A 20,605-nucleotide genomic window follows, 5' to 3' on the forward strand; every position below is an offset into this window, starting at 1 on the left:
GTCACAGCTTCCGTGGGCGTGGAAGGTGGGGGCCCCGGGCGGCTGCGCACCCCAGAAATCCCCTTGGCGGGCTCCACCCCCACCCCTGGGAACCGGGAGGAGTCGGCCACCAGTTCCTGCTCCCCCGTTCAACCCTTGAAAGGAAGACGGTAAATAGAACGCAGGGCGCCGGCGATGACTCAGCCGCCCCCGCTGCCCTCGCCCCGGGCGGACAGGCCTCCTGCATGGCGCTCCCCTCCTCTCCCGGCCGCAGGTGCGGTCCCAGCGCAGCCGTCCTCCCCCCCAAGCCCCCCCCATGGCGGTTCTCCAGCTCGGGGTGCAGGGAGGAGGACAGCCCCACCCCGGACGGAGGCTGCGCGGCCTTCACCCCCACATCGGCGGAGCGCCCCGCGGAGCTGTTGTAACACTTCTCACTTGTTACTGAAAGGAGTTACTGTCGCTTCTCGCAGACGAGAAGACGGCGCTCAGAGCACCTGCTCGCCAGGTGGGCCCGGCCCGCGGTGCCGGGTGGGCGAGGGGCTCCCCGGGAAGGGCCCCTGTGGCGAGGCAGGAACCGGGGCCGAGACCTGCTTTGCCCCAAGGGCGATAGCGCGGCAGAGATGGGGGTCGGGGCGCCCCCGTCCCCCGCCCTAGGTCGGCCCGGGCTGCGGGTGCTCCCTGGGGCCCCCGGTGTTGAGTCACCGCGGGCAGGACCGGACATTCCTTCGCGCGGCCGGCGCCCGGGGCGCGGTGGGGACCGCGTGTCACCCCGTGGGTCGGGGGGGTCGGAGGGGCGCCTGGTGCGTTTGTAGACATAAAGGAAAGGGTGACCGCGGGCCGGGAAGGCGCGGGCGTCGCGGTGGCCGGGCGTGGGGGCTGGGACGGTTGGGCGCAGGTGGGCGGGACCCTGAGCGGGGCGGGGGCGTGTCTCCGGGGGCGGGGCCGGGAGGGGCGGGGCCGCTATAAAGGCCGCGCGCCCGGGCGGCCCGACCACACTACACCGCTCTCGCCACCATCTCGTGAGCGCGACGCCCGCCCCCGGCCCCGCGGACATGAAGACCCCCGGCGAGGTGCTGCGCGAGGGCGAGCTGGAGAAGCGCAGCGACAGCCTGTTCCAGCTCTGGAAGAAGAAGCGCGGCGTGCTCACCCCCGACCGCCTGCGCCTGTTCCCCGCCGGCCCGGGCGCGCGCCCCAAGGAGCTGCGCTTCCACTCCATCCTCAAGGTGGACTGCGTGGAGCGCACCGGCAAGTACGTCTACTTCACCATCGTCACCACCGACCGCAAGGAGATCGACTTCCGCTGCGCCGGCGAGAGCTGCTGGAACGCGGCCATCACGCTCGCGCTCATCGACTTCCAGAACCGCCGCGCCCTGCAGGACGTCCGCCTCCGCCAGGAGCGCGCCGCGGCCCCCGCGGCCCCCGCGGCCCCCGAGCCCCGCTCGGCCCGCGCGTCCTGAGCCCGCGCGGTGAGTGCGCCCGCCCGCCCGCGCCCCCACCGGCCCCGGGCGGCCGACGGTTCGGGGGAGGCCCTGCCCCGTCGAAGGTTCGCTTTGGCGAGGGGACCGTCCTCGGCGTCTCCGGGGCGCGCGTCGGGGGCCGCCGCTCGCACCTGTGGCATCGGGACCTCCGGGGACGCCCAGGGGGGGCCCGGCCGGCCCGCCCGGTTCCGGCCCAGCCCCTGACCCTCCTCTCCCCGCAGGAGCCACACACTGGACGAGTCGGCCCGGGCCGCGCCGGCAGGACATGGCTGAAGCCCACCCTCTGACCAGGACGAGGACTAAAGGCGGGGGCCGGCCGCGTCCCTGCCCCACCGAGGGGGACCTTCCCCGCGGAGTCGCCCGCCCCGCCCGCCGCGGGCGCGTTAAATTATTGGACTATCTATCTATGTATTTATTTTGATGGCTGTTTGTCGGTACCGCGTCTTATGTCTTAATATTCTGTTTTTGCACCGGTGGCGTTCCCAATAAACCACTGATCCGTTCCATTTTCTACCCGCGGGTGCGGTGTGAGTTCCTGGGAAGGGGGGGCGGGGCGGGACGGTCACAGGGGTGCGGCCGGTCAGCAGGGCAGGGCCGGGCTTGAATGAATGAGCGGGCGGCACCTCCTTTCCCGCAGCCTCTCCAGAGGCAGGAAGTGCCTTGGAGGTCAGCCCGGGCCCACTTCCGCTCCGGTGTGACCGGCAGGGCGGGGCGGGGGAGGGAGGTCATTTACACACGGCCGCCAGGTCAGGCGCCTCCCCGGACGGGCCAGCTGCCCTTCACGCCCACACGCCACCCGCCCGGCCCTCCGCGGCCCGCGGGCTGCTGACCCCACCCCGTCTGGCCACGCGCTCCGGGTGGTCTGCCATGGAGGCCAGAGGAGTGGGCAGCGCTGGGATGATGTGGCCGGAGCTGAGGCCTCGGAGGGGCTGGGACCAGTGACATGGGGGTGGGGCGGCCTGAGGAATCTGACAAACTGGCTGTGTCCGCCCCCCCACTCCCCTCCCCCGCCCCCCCACTCCCCTCCCCCGCCCCGGGGTGCTGGGCCCAGAGAGGAAGCCATTTCCTGCCAGGCATGTTCTCTGGAACACGAGGGATGAAGTCCCCGGGCAAATGGGGGGGGGGGGGGCTCAGAGGGTAGGACGAGCCCCAGGAGGGAGCCCTCCCACTCATGGGGACCAATGAGCAGCCAGGAACGAGATTCCCGTCCCCAGAGGGGTCCTGGAGGAGGTATGGCGGCTCCGTCCAGTTGGGGCTGGAGTCTGAGGGTTTAAGGGCTCTGAAGGGCAGCCTGGGGAGGGGTGGCCTCCACGGTCGGTCTCGGGCCGTGCACCCCGTCAAGGTTGTCTCCACCCCGTCGGTCACAGCAGCCCCTGGTCTCTCCTGCCCGGTGCCCCCCTCCGGGAGCCGGGGTGGGGGTGCAGGGGGTGATGGTGCCCAGGTCTCAGGCCTGGCTGCCTGGGCCCCCCACACGGAGTGAGGCCCTATGCTCACGCCCTTCCCAAGCCTGGAATTCCTGGTCTTTAAGAACAAAAATGTTTTCTCTCAGGAACAGGAACAACTTTGAGAATTCATGGGGGCGTGCGGGGGGCTTGCAGGGGCCGTGCAGGGGGCGTGCGGGGGGCGTGCGGGGGGCGTGCTCCCAGGGTCAGGTCCGTGCTGGAGCAGGAGGAGGGAAGTGGGGGCAGCGGGCTCCCCTCTCTGGGCACAGGGACAGTGGGGGCACTTCTCACGGGAGGTGGTGATGGACTTCAGGGGGCAGGGCCCCTCTCAACCGGGACAAGCTTTGGGTGATTCTGCCCCCCAAGAGCCCGAGGCCGCAGCCCCCTCCTCCAAGAAGCCCTCCAGCTTTCCCAGCTCCATCTCTCCCCGCCAGGCCTCCTGCCCAACCAGACGCAGGCCTGCGTGGGAGCCCGCAGAGACCAGGCCGGAAGTGGTGCCCAGGGAATTTATTGCCAGTCTGTGCCCAGGGGCCAAGGTCACCAGACTTTGTCCGTCTTCTGGGGTGTGGACTGCCTCCAGAGGGCCAGGAAGACCAGGAGGTTGACGGCGAACTGCACGTGGCCGAAGACGGGGACTCCGAAGCCGCGGTACAGGAGGCCCCCCAGGGTGGGCCCCAGCGTGCGGGTCAGCGGCTGCACCGAGGCACACAGGCCCAGCATGGTCCCTGTGGGGCGGGGGGTGTGGGTCAGGCCTGGGGGGGTCCCTCCGCGTCACCACCCCACCGCTCACTTCCTGTCTCCCCCGCCCTCCGCTGTGCCCCAGCCCCTCCCCCAGGGCCTGCGGGCCTGGTCCCTGGGGACCACTCAGCCGTGAAGGGGCCCCCTGCCCCGACCGCCCTGGGCCGGAGAGTTCCCACGCACGGGGGGGCCCGGACGGGGTCCGGTCACGGGGGTGGGGGGCCCCCCTGCCCCGGCCGCCAGGGAGCTGGCGATGGTGTGCAGCCAACAGGAACGGGGTGGGGGGGGCCTGGCGGCAAAAGGTGAGCCACCAGGTGAGGGCTGGGCCTGGGGAACAAGGTGGCCGCGACAGCCCAGGGTCCCCACACAGCGCCCCACAGGGCTCAGAAGGCCTTGGGGGCTTAGGAAGGGCACCCCACCGCCTCTGACCCCACCTCCCAGGTTCCCCTGGCCGTGGGCAAGCACGTTGTGGCTACTGTCCCAGCCCCGGGCGGCCAGAGCCCCGGGAGGTCAGAGCACCGGCTGGGCTGGCAGCCTGGCGAGGCCGCGCTGGGCTCAGGGCCGGAGGGAAACTGCAGAGCAGCCTCTCCCGTCGCCCACGCACCCCACCCGGCAGACACCGGGGAGCAATTTACCGCCCCCTCTGTGGCCTAGGGTTCCCAGGCTGGTGCTGGGAACCAGCTCCTGGCTCCTTCGGAGCAGAGGGTGGGGCCTCAGGCGCAGTGAGGCCAGGCCCTGCCCTCACCTCTCCAGGCCTGTCCCCGGCTGCTCCTCCTGGCCTCTCCAGCGAGCTGGCCACCCCCTCCGGGAAGCCCTCCAGGCCCCACCTGGCCTCCCGGGACCCCAGGACTACGGGCCTCAGAGGTTTTGGAGGCATCGGGCCACCAGACCTCAGTCAGCGCCTCCCGGACAGACAGACGCACGGACCGAGCGTCTGCCAGGCCCCCTGAGCTTTCCGCCCCTGCAGCTGGGGACCCCCTCACCGCAGACAGACACCGGAGCCCTGAACTCGGCCTGCACCGTGCCAGTGTCCCCCTGGGAGGCCCGAGGCTGCCTGGGTTTAACCAGCTGTGCCGTTCACCCCAACACCTGCGCCCCGAGCTGGGGAGGGGAGCGGGGACCGGCCCGCCTCGGCCTCGGCCCTCCCCACTCCCCGCCCACCGGGCTGGCTCCCTAACTGGCCTCGCAGGAGCCTCCCCTACCCCCACCTCCACACCTTGGCTCAGCTGGGCCCAGCCTGGAGGCCGTCTCCCGCTTCTTTCCAGTGAAGTCCTGCCGGTACGTTAGAGCCAAGCCGATGCCCCCTCCAGGGCGCCCTCCTCCCAGCCCAGGTCTGGCCCTGGACGGGTCTGCAGGGTCAGGTGCAGGGCCGGCTGGGCCCAGCCTCTCCCCCACCTGCCCCGAAGCAGGACAGCTGCTCCACCCGAGCCCGAGCCGACTCCCGAGGGCGGCCCGGCCCAGGCCTCCTCGCCGGCAGCCGGCGCTCACCGGTGTCCGAGGCCGAGACGGCCTTGGTCAGCATGCTGTCCGTCACCACGTTGAGCGTGCACAGGCTGAAGACCAGGCCGGGCATCAGGAGGCAGAAATGGAACACGTTGGACATCAGCGCCTGGCACGGGGCGGGCAGGGCCGCGGTGATGGGGGCGCCCAGGGGATAGGGCAGGAGGCCCATCCCTGGGACCCCGCCCCCTGTGGGTGCAGCCCGGTGCTCACCATGGCCAGGCCCACCACGCTGAACACCAGCACGCTGGCCCGGAGCAGCGCGGCCTCCGAGAAGCGGCTGCTCAGCCGGCCGATGACCAGGCCCTGGATGACCTGGGGGGGGGCACAGGGGGAGGGTCGGGGCTGCGGCCAGGGGCACCTCCACACCCTTTGCAGCCCAGCCCTGAGCAGTGACCAGTTCTAGGGCAGAAGGGTGGGCCCCAAGGACCCTGGGGAGACAGAGGAGGGGGGTGGGGGCCTCACATATGCGCACACACATACACACGCTCCCACACACGTGTGCGGCCAGCCACTCAGAAGTCCATGTTCACATTTACTGCGAATCCCGTCTCTTTAATGTCAGGGGCGATGAGCGTCCTAATCCAAAAGGGGCCGTTTCATTGGGGGGGCGATGGGTTACGTGACGTTAAAACACGTCTTTTATCATTTGAAAATGCCCGTGTGGCCCTGGGTCCAAGTGTGGGGACCCCGTGGTCCTGTGAAGGCCCCTCCAGTGTCCCCTGGCCCCCAGCTCTGCTTCCTCAGCCCCTCTCTGTCCCCTCGCTGGGAGGGAGGGCCCCCCATTTCACAGGGGAGACCGGGCTCAGAGGGGAGGTGGCTGCACTGGGGCCTGAGCCAGTGGCCCGGTGCCGTGTGCGCCCTCCGCCCGGCCTGGCCCTGTCTACGGGAGCCACCCTGTGCCCGGACTGGGCCAGGAGCCACCTCCCCAGGTACAACTGGGTAAACCGAGGCCCCGAGGGCTGACATGGCTGGCCCTGGGCTGGCGGGGTCCCTGAGGCAGGGAGGGGCTCCCCGAGGCCACCGCCTCCCGCACGGTCCCTCAGCGCCCCACGCCCAGCTGGGTCCTAGGAGCTGCTCCCCTCCTGCCCTCGGCTCTGCCCTGGGAGAGGGGGTGAAGGTCCACAGCGGGGACACCCAGAGACACAGGGCCCTGACTCAGAGGCAGGCCCAGCCCCCAGGCCACTCCCAGGCCGGGTGAGGCTCCCTATCTGGTCCTCTCCCTCCTCCACCCGGGCGGCAGGAAGTGCCGGGGCACCTGAGGCTGGGAGCTCAGTCGGCTGGGGGATGGGCGGGCTGGGGGTCAGGGGCAGCCTGGGCTGGGGGTCAGGGGCAGCCCAGCCCTGCAGAATGGCACCGACCACCTCCTCCCTGCCTGCTTGACACAACAAAACCGTTTCAGCCCGACTCGCGCGGCTCAGGGGCTGAGCGTCCACCTAGGAACCGGAAGGTCACGGTTCGATTCCTGGTCAGGGCACAGGCCTGGGTTGTGGGTTCCATCCCCAGTGGGGGGCCTGCAGGAGGCAGCCGATCAGTGATGCTCTCTCATCATAGATGTTTCTCTCCCTCTCCCTTCCGCTCTGAAGTCAATAAAAAAATATTTTTAAAAAACCTCTTTCAAATCGTCAGCGTCCTCTGAAACAACCCGCGCCCGCGTCCCCCTCTGTGCAGCAGGCCTCGCGCTCCTTACAGACAGGCCAGGCCCCGGCGCGTGCACTGCAGGAGCCTGACCTTGGGCTTAAACGCCGGCCTCTCCCAACACCACGCACAGCTCCTCGGGCCCTGGGGGGCCGGGGGGGGGGTAAGACCTCGTCCGCCTCCCGGTGGCCCCTCCCTGCGGCCCCACTGGGCCCTGCTAACCCACCCCCTCCGGGGTCTTACATGGAGCCCGGCCTCTCCTCCCCACGCCCAGCGCTGGGCAGGCCCCCCTGTCCCGCCTGCCTCGGGGCACTCAGAGGGACTCTGGTGGACAGGGCCTGGGTCCAGCCAGCGTGGGGGCCGAGGGGGGAGGTGAGCCCGTGGGGGGAGGGCTCGGAGCAGCAGGTGAGGAGGCCCGGCCCGCCCCCGCCCGCCTGGCGCCCGGCCTCACTCACCATCAGGAGGACCCCGAAGGCGGACATGAGGTAGCCGGCCTGGGCGGCCTCCAGCCGGAAGAAGTCCATGCAGATGATGGAGAACATGACCATGAAGAGCCCTGGGCGGGGCGGGGCGGGGCGGGGGTCAGGGAGGGCCGAGCGGGTCCACCACGGCGACGGTGTCGGGAGCCGGTGATACCGGCGGGACCGGGCGCTTGCCCTCAGTTGGGCCAGGTCCCAGCACGGGACACCCCCCTCAGGGCCGTGCGGGTGAGCAGGAAGGGCTGGGTGCTGTCCCTCGGATAGGTGGGCACCCCAAAGCAGGCGGATGGGAGACGGGGTCCCAGGGCTGGCGATGTGGGAGGATCCGACCCCAGACCCACCAGGGGCCCTCGAAGGCCCCTTTCACTGAAATCGATGGCATGGTCCCGCCCCTGTGCCCCAAGAGCCGGCCTGGGTGGGAGCCGGGGCCTGGGTGGGAGCCGGGGCCTGGGTGGGAGCCGGGGCCTGGGTGGGAGCCGGCCTGGGGGGGTGGGAGCCGGGGCCTGGGGGGGTGGGAGCCGGGGCCTGGGTGGGAGCCGGCCTCGGGGGGAGCCGGGGCCTGGGGGGGAGCCGGGGCCTGGGTGGCCTGGGTCAGAACGGGGGCCCCCAGGCTTGGCTGTGTCCGCTCTGCTGGCCCGGGGGCAGCCGCACTCACCGGAGGGGAAGCCGGAGACGACCTTGACCAGGAACACGGGCAGGACGCCCGGCCGCAGCAGCAGGCGGGTGATGGCCTTCAGGTCAAACACGCTGGCTTTGGGGACGCCTGGGTCACAGGAGAGGAGAAGCCGTCAGGCCCGCGCCCGAGTCCTCCCCGACCTCAGCCCGGATGTGGGGGCCTCTGCCTGACCCCGGGCCCCCGCCCGCGTAGTGCTCCTGAAGCCAGCACCCACAGCACCCACACACCCACTGCACCCACACACCCGCTGTACCCACAGCACCCACAGCACCCACAGCACCCACTGTACCCACAGCACCCACTGCACCCACACACCCACTGTACCCACAGCACCCACAGCACCCACACACCCGCTGTACCCATAGCACCCACTGCACCCACACACCCACTGTACCCACAGCACCCACTGCACCCACACACCCACTGTACCCACAGCACCCACAGCACCCACACACCCGCTGTACCCATAGCACCCACTGCACCCACACACCCACTGTACCCACAGCACCCACAGCACCCACACACCCGCTGTACCCACAGCACCCACTGCACCCACACACCCACTGTACCCACAGCACCCACAGCACCCACACACCCGCTGTACCCACAGCACCCACTGCACCCACACACCCGCTGTACCCACAGCACCCACTGCACCCACACACCCACTGTACCCATAGCACCCACAGCACCCACACACCCGCTGTACCCATAGCACCCACTGCACCCACACACCCACTGTACCCACAGCACCCACAGCACCCACACACCCACTGTACCCACAGCACCCACAGCACCCACACACCCGCTGTACCCACAGCACCCACACACCCGCTGTACCCACAGCACCCACAGCACCCACACACCCGCTGTACCCACAGCACCCACAGCACCCACACACCCGCTGTACCCACAGCACCCACTGCACCCGCTGTACCCGCCTGCGGCTGCGGGCCTCGGGGTCCTGGTCACCCCCCGCCCTGTGCCCACCCCGGCTCTGCCCCAGCTCCCACTCCGCAGCCCAGGGGACCCCTCCGGCCCCACCAGAGGGAGGAGGAGGATGACCTCGCCCCCTGGCACCTCCTTCCCCGCCACCTCGGGCTCCATCCATGGTCTCTTCAGACCAGGCCCCCCTGTGACCCCCCGCCCCCCCTGTGGCTCCAATGGCGTCAGCGCCTGAGAGGCTCCAGGAAGGGAGGAGTTGAGGGGCGCCGAGTCCCTCCCAAGCCCCAGGTGCCCCCAGGCGGAGGTCCTGGGCTCAGCGGCTCCTGCTGAAGGCGGGGGGGCGTGGCGGGGGCCTAGCCCAGGGCCGGGGCGCTGGCCGGCGGGACAGGAGCCTCGGGGGCGTGTGGCTGGGGGACTCACCTGGCGGGGTGGCCTGGGCGCCGGCCCCCTTGGTGCTGGTGGGGATGCAGGTGGCGCTGAGGGTGGCTCCCAGGAGGTTGGCCACCAGGGCCACGAGGGCTGGACACTGAATCCTGGGGGACAGGGGTGGTCACGCTGGGCCGGGGCCGCCTGAGCATCCCCCCACCTCCAACCACACGGAGCCCCCGGCGGCTGGAGCAGCTCTCGCTCAGCCTGTGCCCGGAGCGCGGGACCGTCATGACCTTCGTGACCTCACGACCTTCATGCCGTGGCTGAGGCCCTCAGCGTTCACAGCAGGAGGCCCCTTGGCCTCCGGGACTGGAGGGACCGGAGGTGGCCAGAGTCAGGATGGGGGGCCCGAGGGCTCCCAGGAAAGGCCTTCGACGCCAGGCCGGGGTGCGTGAGGCCCCCACAAGCGGCCTTTCCGTGGCCTGGCCGGCTGCAGGCTGCAGGTCCCGGCCGGACCCAGAGTGGCCACAGCCCGCGCCCCGGCCGCAGGAGCTGGTCTGTGACGCGAGCGGGGAGAGAGAAGGGCTCTTTCTTCAGGATCTGAGAGCCGACGTCACCGCCCGGGCCGGGGGACAGACCTGCTTTCTCTGCCGGATGCCCCGGAAATGCGGGGGCAGAGCGGCCCCTCGGACGGCTATTTCGGGGGCCGGGGACAAGCGAGGGGCGGCGGGAGCCAGGCCGCCTCTGGGACCCTGATGGTGCCTTGCGTGGAGGCGGCGACACGGGGGCCCGGGACCGAGGGCCCCGGAGGGAGGAGGGAGGGCTGCCCCCACCGCAGAGGCCGCGGCTCCCCCAGGGCAGAAGGCCGGGGGCCAGAGGGAGGGACGCGGGACGGGGGCAGCTTCGGCCAGGCCTGGGCGCGAGGGCCTCCCGTCCGATCCCGCGGGGGACCTCGGGGGGGCAGGGCCGCCGGGTGGGGTCTCGGGCTCACGGGCCCTTTCACCGATGGTGCCGACCACGAGGGCAGTGCCTTCCGTGCGGCTTTGCCCGCTGCCCTTTTATTTTGTGTCAAAAGCCAGACAAGAGGCTGGACAGACAGCCTCACGGACGCCATGAAGGGGCATTGAGTCCTTCCGTCTGTCCATCGCTGTGGCCACCCTCCCGGGACCCCTGAGGCCGCGCTGGTCGCCGGGGGGCTGCCTGCTCTCCGAGGCTCCTGTGGCCCGCAAGGCGTGTCTGGAGGGCGGGGCCTGGCCACCTGCCCCCGTGTGGCCCCTGCTGTGTCCTCCCGCCGCCCTGGCTGGCCCCAGGTCATGATCCGCGATGAAGCTGGCCTGCCTCCCCCTGGGCTGAGGGTCTGAGGGGCTGGCAGGTGGCCGGGTCCCCTGGCCTGGCTGCAGGTGGGGCTTGGGGCCCCCCAGGCTGTGTGCCCCGCACCTGTCCCAGCGGGAGGGCAGGCTGGGGCCAGCTGGGACATGAGGGGGCGGAGAAGTCACCCCCTGGAACGCGGGGCTAGGAGGAACCGGCCCCTGGAGGGGGTTCCTGACTGCCTCCCTCCAGCTCCAGGTGGGCAAACAGCCCGCAGCCCCGGCCGCCCAGCCCCTGGCCCTCCCCGGACCCCACAGGCCTCCCGCGGGCTCCTACGCTTCCCCTCGGCCCGGAGCGGGGGGCCCGGGCCCTCCCACGGGGACGCCTGACTCCCAGCCCATCACCCCGGCCTCCGTGCCCTCGTGTGCACACCCAGGGCCTGGTACCGGGGCTGGAGGCGGGGCCTGGACGGCCGCGGGGAGCCACCCAGCACCAGGCGGGGAGGCGGCCTGGCTGACGGTGAGTCACTCCTGCCCCGAGACAGTCAGGACAGCGGATGCCTGCTTGGCAGCCGGCAGGGGAAGCCGGGGTGTTGCCGGGCGGAAACCTTCTGTCAGGGAGATAAAGGTTTCCCACACCTTCGCCCGGACGGCGGGCGGGATCGGCCTTCCGGGGAGGCCCGGCTCCACCTCCTGATAAAGCCGGCGAGTCCCCGAGGCCCCCGGGCGCAGCTGGGTCAGCGCTGGGCCATCACAGCCAGCGGGCGCCCGGGAGGGAGGGCCGGCAGCGGGCACGGAGGCCCAGCTCCCCTCGCCGTGGCTGACGGCCGACGCCGCCCGCCCCGCGCCCACACCCTCCTGGCCTAGGCCCGTGGCCTGGCGCCTGGCGAGCATCTGCCTGAGCCACTTCTGGGGGGCAGAGCCCGGGGGGCACAGAGCTGCCCCTGCCCCGAGGGAGCCAGGCCTCGGGGCCCGAGCTCCAGGCTGAGCCCAAACCAGTTGTGCCAGCGCCCGTCACACAGCCCAGCCCGGCCGGGCCACTTCCTCTCCGCTCCCGCTCCTGGGGAGGAGGCGGGGGTGGCTGGGCCTTTCTGGACGGGGGAGGTGAGCAGGGAGGGGGCAGGGAGAGGGGGTGCCAGCCCTTGCCACGGGGCGTCGGGCATTGGAGCCGATTCCCCGGGCCCTTGGGGAGCCTCAGTCTCCCTGCCCATCAAAGGGAACTCCAAAGACATAAAGCGCCTTAGATCTTGGTATGAAAGAGGGAAGCGAATGGAATGTTCTGGAAACTGCTGGCAGGGAGAGACCAGTGGCCTCCCCTGGGTCAGCAGCTGGACAGGAAGGCAGGTGGCCACGGGAGGGAGTGGGGGCAGGGCTGGCGAGGGGGGCGCTGCCCAGGGGAGACCACCCGGCGAGGCGAGGAAGGGAGCCAATGGGAGCAGGTGCTGGGCTGAGAGGCTGAGAGGGCCGGAGGGTGGGGCAGCGTGGGGGCCTCCCTGCCTCAGCCCCTGCCCCTGCCCCCCGTTTTCCTCTCCCTGGCAGAGGGGGGCCCCCCTTCCCTGGACCCGGACCCGGCACTGGAGTCAGGTTCCCGCCCGCCCGCCCGCACGAAGGAGGTGGCGCCTGTGCAGGCGGACTCTGTGGTCACTCCGGCCTCGTGGGCGTGGGGGGTCCCCCCTCCATGACCCCGCGCCTCGCGGCCCCCGGGACGGACCTGCCCTGCGGTCCTCCTGGGCCTCCACTTTGACCCCTGCCCCCCCCCCACCTGTGGCCTGAACCGGCTCCCAGGGCTCGGACCGCCCAGGGCCGGCTCTTCCCACCTGGACTCCCTCCCGGCCACCGTCCCTCCAGCCCGAGTCCGGGGGCACAGCCTTGAGTTCACACATGCATCCCCCCCGCCCCCGTAGGCCCCCCCCCCCCCCCAGTTCTCAGCACAGCAGCTCGGCTACACCTGCCTGCTCACGCCTGCCCCGGCTCCACGGCCTGCCCCCCCCTCCGTCCCCCCTACCCTCCCCTCCACTCCAGTCACACGGGTCCTCCTGCCTCTGCCCTCACCTTCTTCTTCTTTTTTAAAAAATATTTTTATTGATTTCAGAGAGAAAGGGAGAGGGAGCGAGAGACGGAAACACCCACGATGAGAGAGAATCATTGATCGGCCGCCTCCCGCACGATAAGGGATGGAGCTCACACCCGGGCAGGTGCCCTGACAGGTCATTGGACCATGGCCTCCGGGTTCACAGGTCGCCGCTCAACCACGGAGCCACGGCGGCCAGGAGCCGAGCAGCGAGCCGCTGTCCTGTGTGTGTGAGTGTGTAAGGGGAATGTGTGCATGTGTGTGGGAGCATGTACAGTGGATATGTATGTGTGCACGTGAGTGTGTGTAGTTCCGACACCAGGACATCTCCCCCCTGAACGCAGTCCCAGGGCAGCCCATCGGGGCCTGTGCAGAGGGGGCCGGGGGAGACCAGAGGGCACAGGGCCGCTGGCCAAGGAGCCCACAGCCCGCAGCCACCACCAGACCAAAGCCAAACGCCTGGGCCCGAATGGCGGTGCGGGCAGTGCCAGGCTCACTCCTAAGAGGAAAGCTGGTTTGAGTGGGTGTTGGGGCTTCTGGGGGGGGTGGGAGGGCCGCATGAGGCACTGGTCTCCGGGCAGCCCCCTCGCCAGGCGGCCTCTCCAGGGCCAGGCATCCGGGGGCCACGGTGAAGCTCTTCTCCCGGAGGCGGCCCGGGCCACGGGGACAGGCAGCCCTGCAGCCCCCCACAGGGGTGGGGTGGGGTGGGGTGGGCCCGGGATGGTGCCTGTGACCCGTGTGCGGGAACTGCTGGCTGGGCTCTCTGGGTGCAAAGCCGGTGGGTGTGTGCGAGTGTGTGCGTGTGAGTGCATGTGTGTGCACATGTGTGTACGAGTGTGTGCGTGTGCGTGTGTGTGAGTGTGTGTGTGCGCATGTGTGTACGAGCGTGTGCGTGTGCGTGTGTGTGTGAGTGTGTGTGTGTGCATGTGTGTGCACGCGGAGGGGACAGAGGCCTGTGTTTCACGCCCAGTGGTTAAACCGCCCACAAGCTGCCCTCCCCCGTCCAGGGGCTCATGCCCAGCACCCCCATCGCGGGGCCCCAGGGCCCGCCACCCGGTTTCCTGTAGGAAATTGGGTTCCTAACACCCGCCTGGCGGGGCGGGCCTCCCACCTGCACCCCCCAGACCCCACCTGCCCGCGTGAAGGAGGGGAAACTGAGGCCCGAGGGGCCGAGTATGCTGGCGGGACGGAGCCGACCCAGCCCCGCCGCCCACCCCGTCCACTCACCCGCACGCGGAGCTCAGGGTCCCCCCGAGCAGGGAGCCGAGGATGGTGCCGACGCCGAAGCAGAGGCCGAGGCGGCCCAGGGCCGCGGGTCGCTCCTCAGGCGCCGACAGGTCAGCGATGACCATCTGGGCGGCTGGGGGCGAAGCGGGGGCTGAGCGGCGTCCACCCCGGCACCCCACCTGCCCCCACAGGCCACGCCCCCGCCCCTGCACCCCACCTGCCCCCACAGGCCACGCCCCCGCCCCTGCACCCCACCTGCCCCCACAGGCCACGCCCCCGCCCCTGCACCCCACCTGCCCCCACAGGCCACGCCCCCGCCCCTGCCCCCCACCTGCCCCCACAGGCCACGCCCCCACCCCTGCACCCCACCTGCCCCCACAGGCCACGCCCCCGCCCCTGCCCCCACCTGCCCCCACAGGCCACGCCCCCGCCCCTGCACCCCACCTGCCCCCACAGGCCACGCCCCCGCCCCTGCCCCCACCTGCCCCCACAGGCCACGCCCCCACCCCTGCCCCCACCTGCCCCCACAGGCCACGCCCCCACCCCTGCACCCCACCTGCCCCCACAGGCCACGCCCCCACACCACCCCGCGTCCTGTCTTGCTCTCGGGTCCAGACTAACATCTTGGGGGTGACCTCTGCGCCGAGGGGTTCAGGCCCGGCCGGCCTACCTGGCAGCGTGTGCATGAGCGGGGCGGGCAGGCGCGAGGCGAAGAGCAGGGCCACGCCGGGCAGGGCCGGGCTGCAGGCGGCCGCCAGGAGCAGGTACAGCGCCGAGGCCGCCAGGAAGGAGACGGTGAAGGCGGCCCGCGCCCCGCGCTGGTCCGCGAACCTGCGGGCAGAGGTGGCGGTCCCTCCTCGCCCCACGCCCACCCTGGGCCGCAGTCCCCACCTTCCACGGGGCGCTGCGGTGACCTGGGTCTGACCTACCCCTGGGGCCTGCCCGGCGCCCCCACCCTCCGAGCAGAAGGTGTGGGGCGAGGGGACCCAGGGTGTGTGCGTTTTGCAGACCCCGGCTCCTCCCTGCTCGTCGCCCCGTCTCCGGGTCACTGCCTCGGGGACTCCCTTCCCTGCAGTCGCTGGAGACCTGACTCCAGCCACGTGGGTCTGGCCCCGAGGAGTGTGCCGAGGGCGAGGCCGGGGGTCCCAGGTCCGAGTCCCCAGTGGAGGGGGCCTGACAGCCCGAGCGTCTCACAGGGAAATCCTCTCTCGCAGCCAGAACTGGTGGAGGTCGTGGGGGGACGCCCTGGGAGTCGGGGCGCCCGGGCCCCAAAGGGACCAAAGCTGTTCGGTGCCTCCGTGTGTCCCTCTGTGAGGTGGAGCTGGCGTCGCCCCAGGGGCCCAGCGTGAGGTGGGGAACCGGCCGTGGCGGCCGCGAGGCGGAGGGGCGGCCCACGGTACCTGCCGAACACGGGCCCGCCCAGCAGCTGGAGCGCCCCGAAGGCCGTCTGCAGGCAGCCGAAGGCCACGGAGTCCAGGCCCAGCGTGCGGGACAGGTACTGAGACACAGGAGGCCGTCAGGGCGGGGGGCCGGGGTCTGGAATCCGGGGTCCCCAGTGGGCCGGCGGTGGGAGGGGGCCGGAGGAGGGAGGGGGCCGGGACCCGTTGTACGGCGAGGACAGCGGGGCCTGCCCAGGGCACCCCGTGCTGAGGACAGGAGGTGGCTCCGACCAGGCCGTGGTCAGAGGGAGCTGGGCCTTGAGGGGCGGGTGTTGGGCTCACGTTGCCCTGGAGCCCCTGCCAGTGCCAGGATGTGGCAAAGGCGATGCCCATTCCCACCCCAGGCCCAGGCAGGGGCTGTGGACAGACCAGACAGGGGCTCTGGCCCCCCCAAAGCCCCTGGTGCTGTCGCTGGGTGGGGGTGAGAACCTGTGGGGGCCTCCCCAGGGGTTCAGGGGGGTGACGGGCGGCCGGGTGGGCAGTAACCAGGAAGCCACAGTGGCCAGTTAACCCACCGCCTACTCAGGTGGGCAGGCGGGCAGCTCCAGACCAGGGGAGGGGGCAGGGGAGGGGTGGATGGGCCATCTGCCCCCGCCTCCGGGTGTCCTGGGGGACACAGAGGTCGTCCGACACCGTGGCCCAGGACCTGGGCTGTGGGACAGCCGCCTGAGATGGACCCCTGGGAGCAGGATGGTGGGCCTGGGCAGAGGCCGAGTGCGGCTGGAGGCTCGGCCAACTCTTTAGGCAACAGCCAAATATCAACAGGACAACGACTGAAATTTCTTTTGAGCCACATTTTTTAAACTTAAACTATACAGGTAGGCACATTGCTATTAACTTAATTAGGGTCCTCCTAAGGCTTAGGACAGTGATGGCGAGCCTATGATGCGTGTCAGAGGTGACACGCGAACTCATTTTTTTGGTTGATTTTTCTTTGTTAAATGGCATTTAAATCTATAAAATAAATATCGAAAATATAAGCCTTTGTTTTACCATGGTTGCAAATATAAAAAAATTTCTATACGTGACACGGCACCAGAGTTAAGTTAGGGTTTTCCGAAACGCTGACACGCCGAGCTCAAAAGGTTCGCCGTCACTGGCTTAGGAAGAGCCACACTCAAGAGGCCAAAGAGCCGCATGTGGCTCGCGAGCCGCGGTTTGCCGACCACGGGGCTAGGATGTGAGCGAGCTGAGTGGGTGTGAGTGCGGGGAGGGAGGGGCGGGATCGACAGGGCAGACGCCTCAGGAGCTGTGCTCAGAGGGCCGTGCAGGCTGTGCCGCCAGAGCCCAGGGCGTGCTGATGGGGTCCAGGAGGCACGGTCCCGGGGCCCCTCCCCCAGCTCCCAGGCGGCCAGGACCCCCAGCGAGAGGGTCCCGGGCGGCAGGCCCCCGCCCTGCGGGTGCACAGGGGGACGAGGAGGGGCCGCCAGCGGGAGGGGGGTGCTCACCGGCAGGACGGAGAACTGCATGAAGAGGCAGGTGAGGTCCAGAGTGGTCAGCACGTAGGTGAGCAGGAGGACCCCCGGCCGGCCCAGGGCGCCCACCCCCGAGGGGGCCTGGCCCCGGCCCCTGGGGGCCCCGGCACCCTGCATCCTGGGGGCCTTGCGGGGATCCGGGAGGGAGGCTGGCAGGGGCCAAAGTCCTGCTGTGCGGGCGAGGGCGCTGAGTCACCGGGCGGCGGAAGGGCTGGCGCCGGGCCTGCGGGGAGCGTCCGGTGCCGTGGGTCCCACCTGGGCTCCGGCACCCGCTGTGCGACCCGGGGCCAGCCTTGCCCTTGGGGAGCGTGGCGGGCGGCCCTGTCCCTCCACCACGGACACGGCCCCCGGGGGACGGGAGAAGGGCCCTCCCCCGGGCTCAGCGCCCACACGCCTTCGGGGCCGGCAGCTGGCGTGATCGCTGACTGCTGCGCTGCAGGTGCCTCCTGCCCGGGGTGGGTCGGGGTCCCTGTGCGGGGGTGCGGGGGTGCGGGGCTCCTTAGGCCCACAGCGCACCCCCACTCTGAAGCCGCCTCGAGGGGAAGGACCACTTTCCTGGCTCCGGTCAGGGGCTACCCTGGCCCCCGTGACCCGGGGCACCTGCTTTGGCAGCGCTCAGCCTGGGCACCGTCCTGGGGGGAGCCCTCCTAGCGAATTTGAACCTGGCCCATCTGGGGCTGGGTTAGGGGTCCCACCCTCCCGGGGTGACCTGGGACTCCAGCCCACCCAGAGGGACCAGGGCACCCACCCTCGGGGACACCCCAGTGTCCGGGCCTCCTGGCTCTCATTGGCCGAGCCTGACACACACCCCCTCCCCCCTGCGGGCCCGCCCCACAGCCGGGCATCCTGCCAGCCTCCTCCCTCCCCGCCTGACTTTGCCCGGACTCGCCTGCACACCCATTTCTCCCTGTGGCCGTGGGAGGCAGGCCTCTGACCTCTGAGCAGCACTGGGCGTCCAGTCCGGACATGGGGTGCGAAGGGGGAGGGGGAGGGGCAGGCTGGGAAGGATGAGAGAGGGATGGAGGGGAGCGGGGCACAGAGGAGGGCCAGGGAGACTGGAGCATTGCTGGGGTCCTCCCCCACCCACCAGGAGGCTGCTGGGATGGCGTTTCCCCAAGTCACACTGTGGTGACGCCCCCAGAGTTGGGGCCATCTTGCTTCAAGAGGTCCCTCTGCATGGCTGGGGGCCTGGGGGGCTGGGGGGCTAGGGGCTGGGGGCTGGGGGCCTGGGGGCTGGGGGCTGGCAGGGCTAGGGGGCTAGGGGCCTGGGGGCTGGGGGCCTGGGGGCTGGGGGCCTGGGGGCTGGCAGGGCTGGGGGGCTAGGGGCCTGGGGGCTGGGGGGCTGGGGGCTGGGGGGCTAGGGGCCTGGGGGCTGGCAGGGCTGGGGGGCTGGGGGCCTGGGGGCTGGGGAGCTAGCGGCCTGGGGGATGGCTGGGCTGGGGCCTGGGGGCTGGCAGGGCTGGGGGGCTGGGGGCCTGGGGAATGGGGGGCTGGGGGCCTGGGGGCTGGCAGACGCTGGGGGGCCTTACAGCCACAGGGAGCCCTGGGGAGCGCACAGGCCCAGCTTCCTGCAGGCACAGTTTCCCTTCCTGCTGCCACCCCTGCCGGCAGCCCAGAGCCAGGCCGCAGGCCCAGGCGTCAGGACCCAAGTCCCCTCTGCCCTGTGACCTGCAGCTCAGCCGAGCAGAGACCAAGAGGGACAGGAGCGGGGCCGGAGGCCGACGCCTGGGAGCCGGGCCTGCGGTGCCAGGAGGCGAGGGCAGGCCGAGGCCCAGGCCCCGGGGGCGAGGGCCGAGCCGGAGCCTGGGCGCCACGCTGTTCCTCTCAGGGGGCAGCAGGCCTGGGCCTGAGCGAGGGGAGGCTCCCGCCCGAACAGTGCCCACGGGACCTGCGTCTGCACCGGAGGACAGAGCCGGTTCCTGCCAACCTCCGGGGACTGCGCGTGAGCTGGCCCGGCCCAGCCTGCCCACCGGCCGGCGATGGGAGGGGCGTGGCGGCCGCATCAGGTGTCCGGACCGGAGTCCTGGGAGGGTGGGGGCCCAGGTTCCCGGCTCCGGGGCAGGATGGGGCTGTCCCGGGAGGCTCCTGAGCTCTGGGCCGCGGCTCCCGGCCTGGCTGCCTCCCCCGGGCCTCCTGGAGGCGGGCGCCCGGGCTGGCGGGTGGGAGACCCCAGCGCCAGGCGGAGAGGCCAGGGCCCTGGAGCCGGTGGGTGGGCGGCAGGGGCTGGCTGCTCACCTCTCCCCTCCTCCTGCCTCCTGCGTCACGCGGCCCCGTGGCGGGTGCAGCGGGGGCAGAGCAGTCAGATCTGGCTGGGACCTGCCCAGACCGGCCGGGGAGGGCGGGAGCTTCCTGATCCTGGGAGCGTGGGGAGCTGCGGGCGGGCGGCTGGGGGGAGAGCAGCACCAGCCCCGGCCCCGGCCTCCTCCAGCGCACGCAGCTGCAGCCGAGTGGCCAACCTGCTCACTGAGCCGCACCAGCCCCCTGAGTCCCCCGGGCCCCACACCCAGCCCCCCCGGCATCCACAGCCTCTGCCCCTCAGAGAAGCTCCTGGCGGGATGCACAGTGGTCAGGTGCGGGAAGGACGTGCCGGGTGGAGGGGACAGCAGGGAAAGAGCCACGAGTGGGGGGTTGAGAAACCGAGAACCCCTGCCCTACGGGGCAGGGACCGGTGTGCAGTGGGGGGAGGAGAGGCGGTGAGGCCCTGGGGAGGGGGAGGGACGGGGGAGATGTGCCCGGGGAGGGCGGAGACCCCTGTGGGTGGCCCAGAGCCCGAGGGCCGAGGGGGGGACACCAGGCAGCCTGGCCACGCGGACAGGCCTTACTGAGCAGCCGCGTCACGCTGCGCGAGATGCCTGCGCGTGTGCACGCCTGTGTTTGCGTGTGTGCGCGGGGGGGGGGGGAGGCAGACGGTCCCCGAGGCGTGTGGCTGGCTCCCGGGTGATCGCTGGTTGCACACGCACGCGAGGCCCTGAGCTCCCTCCTGCTCCGGGGGCACCTCTGGCCGTGCTCACAGGGAGGGGGCAGCGCAGGCCGCTGCTGCCAGCAACGGGGGACGTGGACGTGCGGGGGGGTGGCAGAGGGTGCGAGGAGGCTCTGCACCCCCGGGAAGGAAGGGCTGCGGGTGTCCTGCCGGGGGCGGGGGGGGGTGGTGGCGGGGGGCAGGCGCCTGAACAATGGCACCGCTGGCTGAGGAGGGTGGGGGCCGGGCGAGGTGGGTCCTCCGAGCTCAGGGTCCAGCGGGTCCTGCAGGGGCTGTGGTCCGAGTTGGAGGTCAGGTTCTGACCTTCCGTCCCGCCCTCAGCCTCTTCTAGAACCTCCGGCCGCTGGGCCGCAGCTGGGAGTCCGGAAGAAGCAGGAGGGACTTCGCAGCCGGGAGAGGTCTCGAACCCGCGCACCCTCCGCACGGAGAGCTCCGCCTCGCCTGCCTGCCCGGCGCCGGCAGCTTCAGGAGCCCGGCCCCATGGTTTCCGGGGGGCCAGCCGCCCGACACCCCCTGAGTTTCAGCGGCGGCACCACCTCTGCTCGGGCACTGGGACCTGGGGGGCCGGGGGACCTCCCACCCTAGGGCGTCGGGGCCGCGCTCACAGTTTGCAAACCGCAGCAGCATGAGGGACCGTCCTCGGGCTCTGCCCAAGTCGTGGCCCTGATCCGCCTGCACCCCTGAGTCCTGCAGGCACCCCGCCCCCCGAGGGGAGGGCTCCCGAGGTCCCGGGAGATAGGCTGGCTGGACGGGCGGACACGGATGAGGACACAGGCCAGACACCCCCAGTCCAGGCCCCAGTTTGACAGCCGAGGGGGCTGCGGGCACTCGGCCAGCCGTGCAGCCAGCCCCGCTGGGCCGG

At 71.3% G+C, this 20,605-nt stretch overlaps 2 protein-coding genes across 3 annotated transcripts; one reads left to right on the plus strand and one right to left on the minus strand.

The window, feature by feature from the left end:
• The first annotated feature begins 961 nt into the window (after nucleotides 1-961).
• On the plus strand, nucleotides 962-1,970 carry PHLDA2 (pleckstrin homology like domain family A member 2). The gene is made up of 2 exons (XM_059710809.1): nucleotides 962-1,445; nucleotides 1,679-1,970. Exon 1 carries the CDS (start codon nucleotides 1,032-1,034, stop codon nucleotides 1,434-1,436), a length of 405 nt encoding a protein of 134 aa, XP_059566792.1. The 5' UTR covers nucleotides 962-1,031; the 3' UTR covers nucleotides 1,437-1,445; nucleotides 1,679-1,970.
• Nucleotides 1,971-3,391: 1,421 nt separating this feature from the next.
• Nucleotides 3,392-19,123, minus strand: SLC22A18 (solute carrier family 22 member 18). Of its 2 annotated transcripts, XM_059710740.1 has the most exons (11): nucleotides 18,999-19,123; nucleotides 16,737-16,986; nucleotides 15,250-15,347; nucleotides 14,520-14,680; nucleotides 13,850-13,982; nucleotides 9,296-9,408; nucleotides 7,910-8,017; nucleotides 7,231-7,331; nucleotides 5,351-5,452; nucleotides 5,126-5,246; nucleotides 3,392-3,624 (listed from the first exon to the last, which is right to left on the minus strand). In XM_059710740.1, the coding sequence occupies exons 2-11, from the start codon at nucleotides 16,878-16,880 to the stop codon at nucleotides 3,437-3,439; spliced, it is 1,269 nt and encodes a 422-aa protein (XP_059566723.1). In that variant the 5' UTR covers nucleotides 16,881-16,986; nucleotides 18,999-19,123; the 3' UTR covers nucleotides 3,392-3,436. The 2 variants fall into 2 exon arrangements, with proteins under 2 accessions (XP_059566723.1, XP_059566722.1); XM_059710739.1 differs by lacking the exon at nucleotides 18,999-19,123 and having other exon boundaries at nucleotides 16,737-17,107.
• Between the last annotated feature and the right edge of the window lie 1,482 nt (nucleotides 19,124-20,605).

Source organism: Myotis daubentonii, chromosome 9 (assembly GCF_963259705.1).
Source record: "Myotis daubentonii chromosome 9, mMyoDau2.1, whole genome shotgun sequence".
Lineage (NCBI taxonomy): Eukaryota > Metazoa > Chordata > Mammalia > Chiroptera > Vespertilionidae > Myotis > Myotis daubentonii.

Bases quoted from the DNA above. Each gene is read 5' to 3' on its own strand.
- PHLDA2 (XM_059710809.1), top strand. From the start codon at position 1,032: ATGAAGACCCCCGGCGAGGTGCTGCGCGAGGGCGAGCTGGAGAAGCGC.
- SLC22A18 (XM_059710740.1), bottom strand. From the start codon at position 16,880: ATGCAGGGTGCCGGGGCCCCCAGGGGCCGGGGCCAGGCCCCCTCGGGG. The intron at 15,348-16,736 runs GTGAGCACCCCC...CCTGTGTCTCAG, and splicing joins TGCAGTTCTCCGTCCTGCCG to TACCTGTCCCGCACGCTGGG. The intron at 7,332-7,909 runs GTGAGTGCGGCT...CGCCCCGCCCAG, and splicing joins CGTCTCCGGCTTCCCCTCCG to GGCTCTTCATGGTCATGTTC.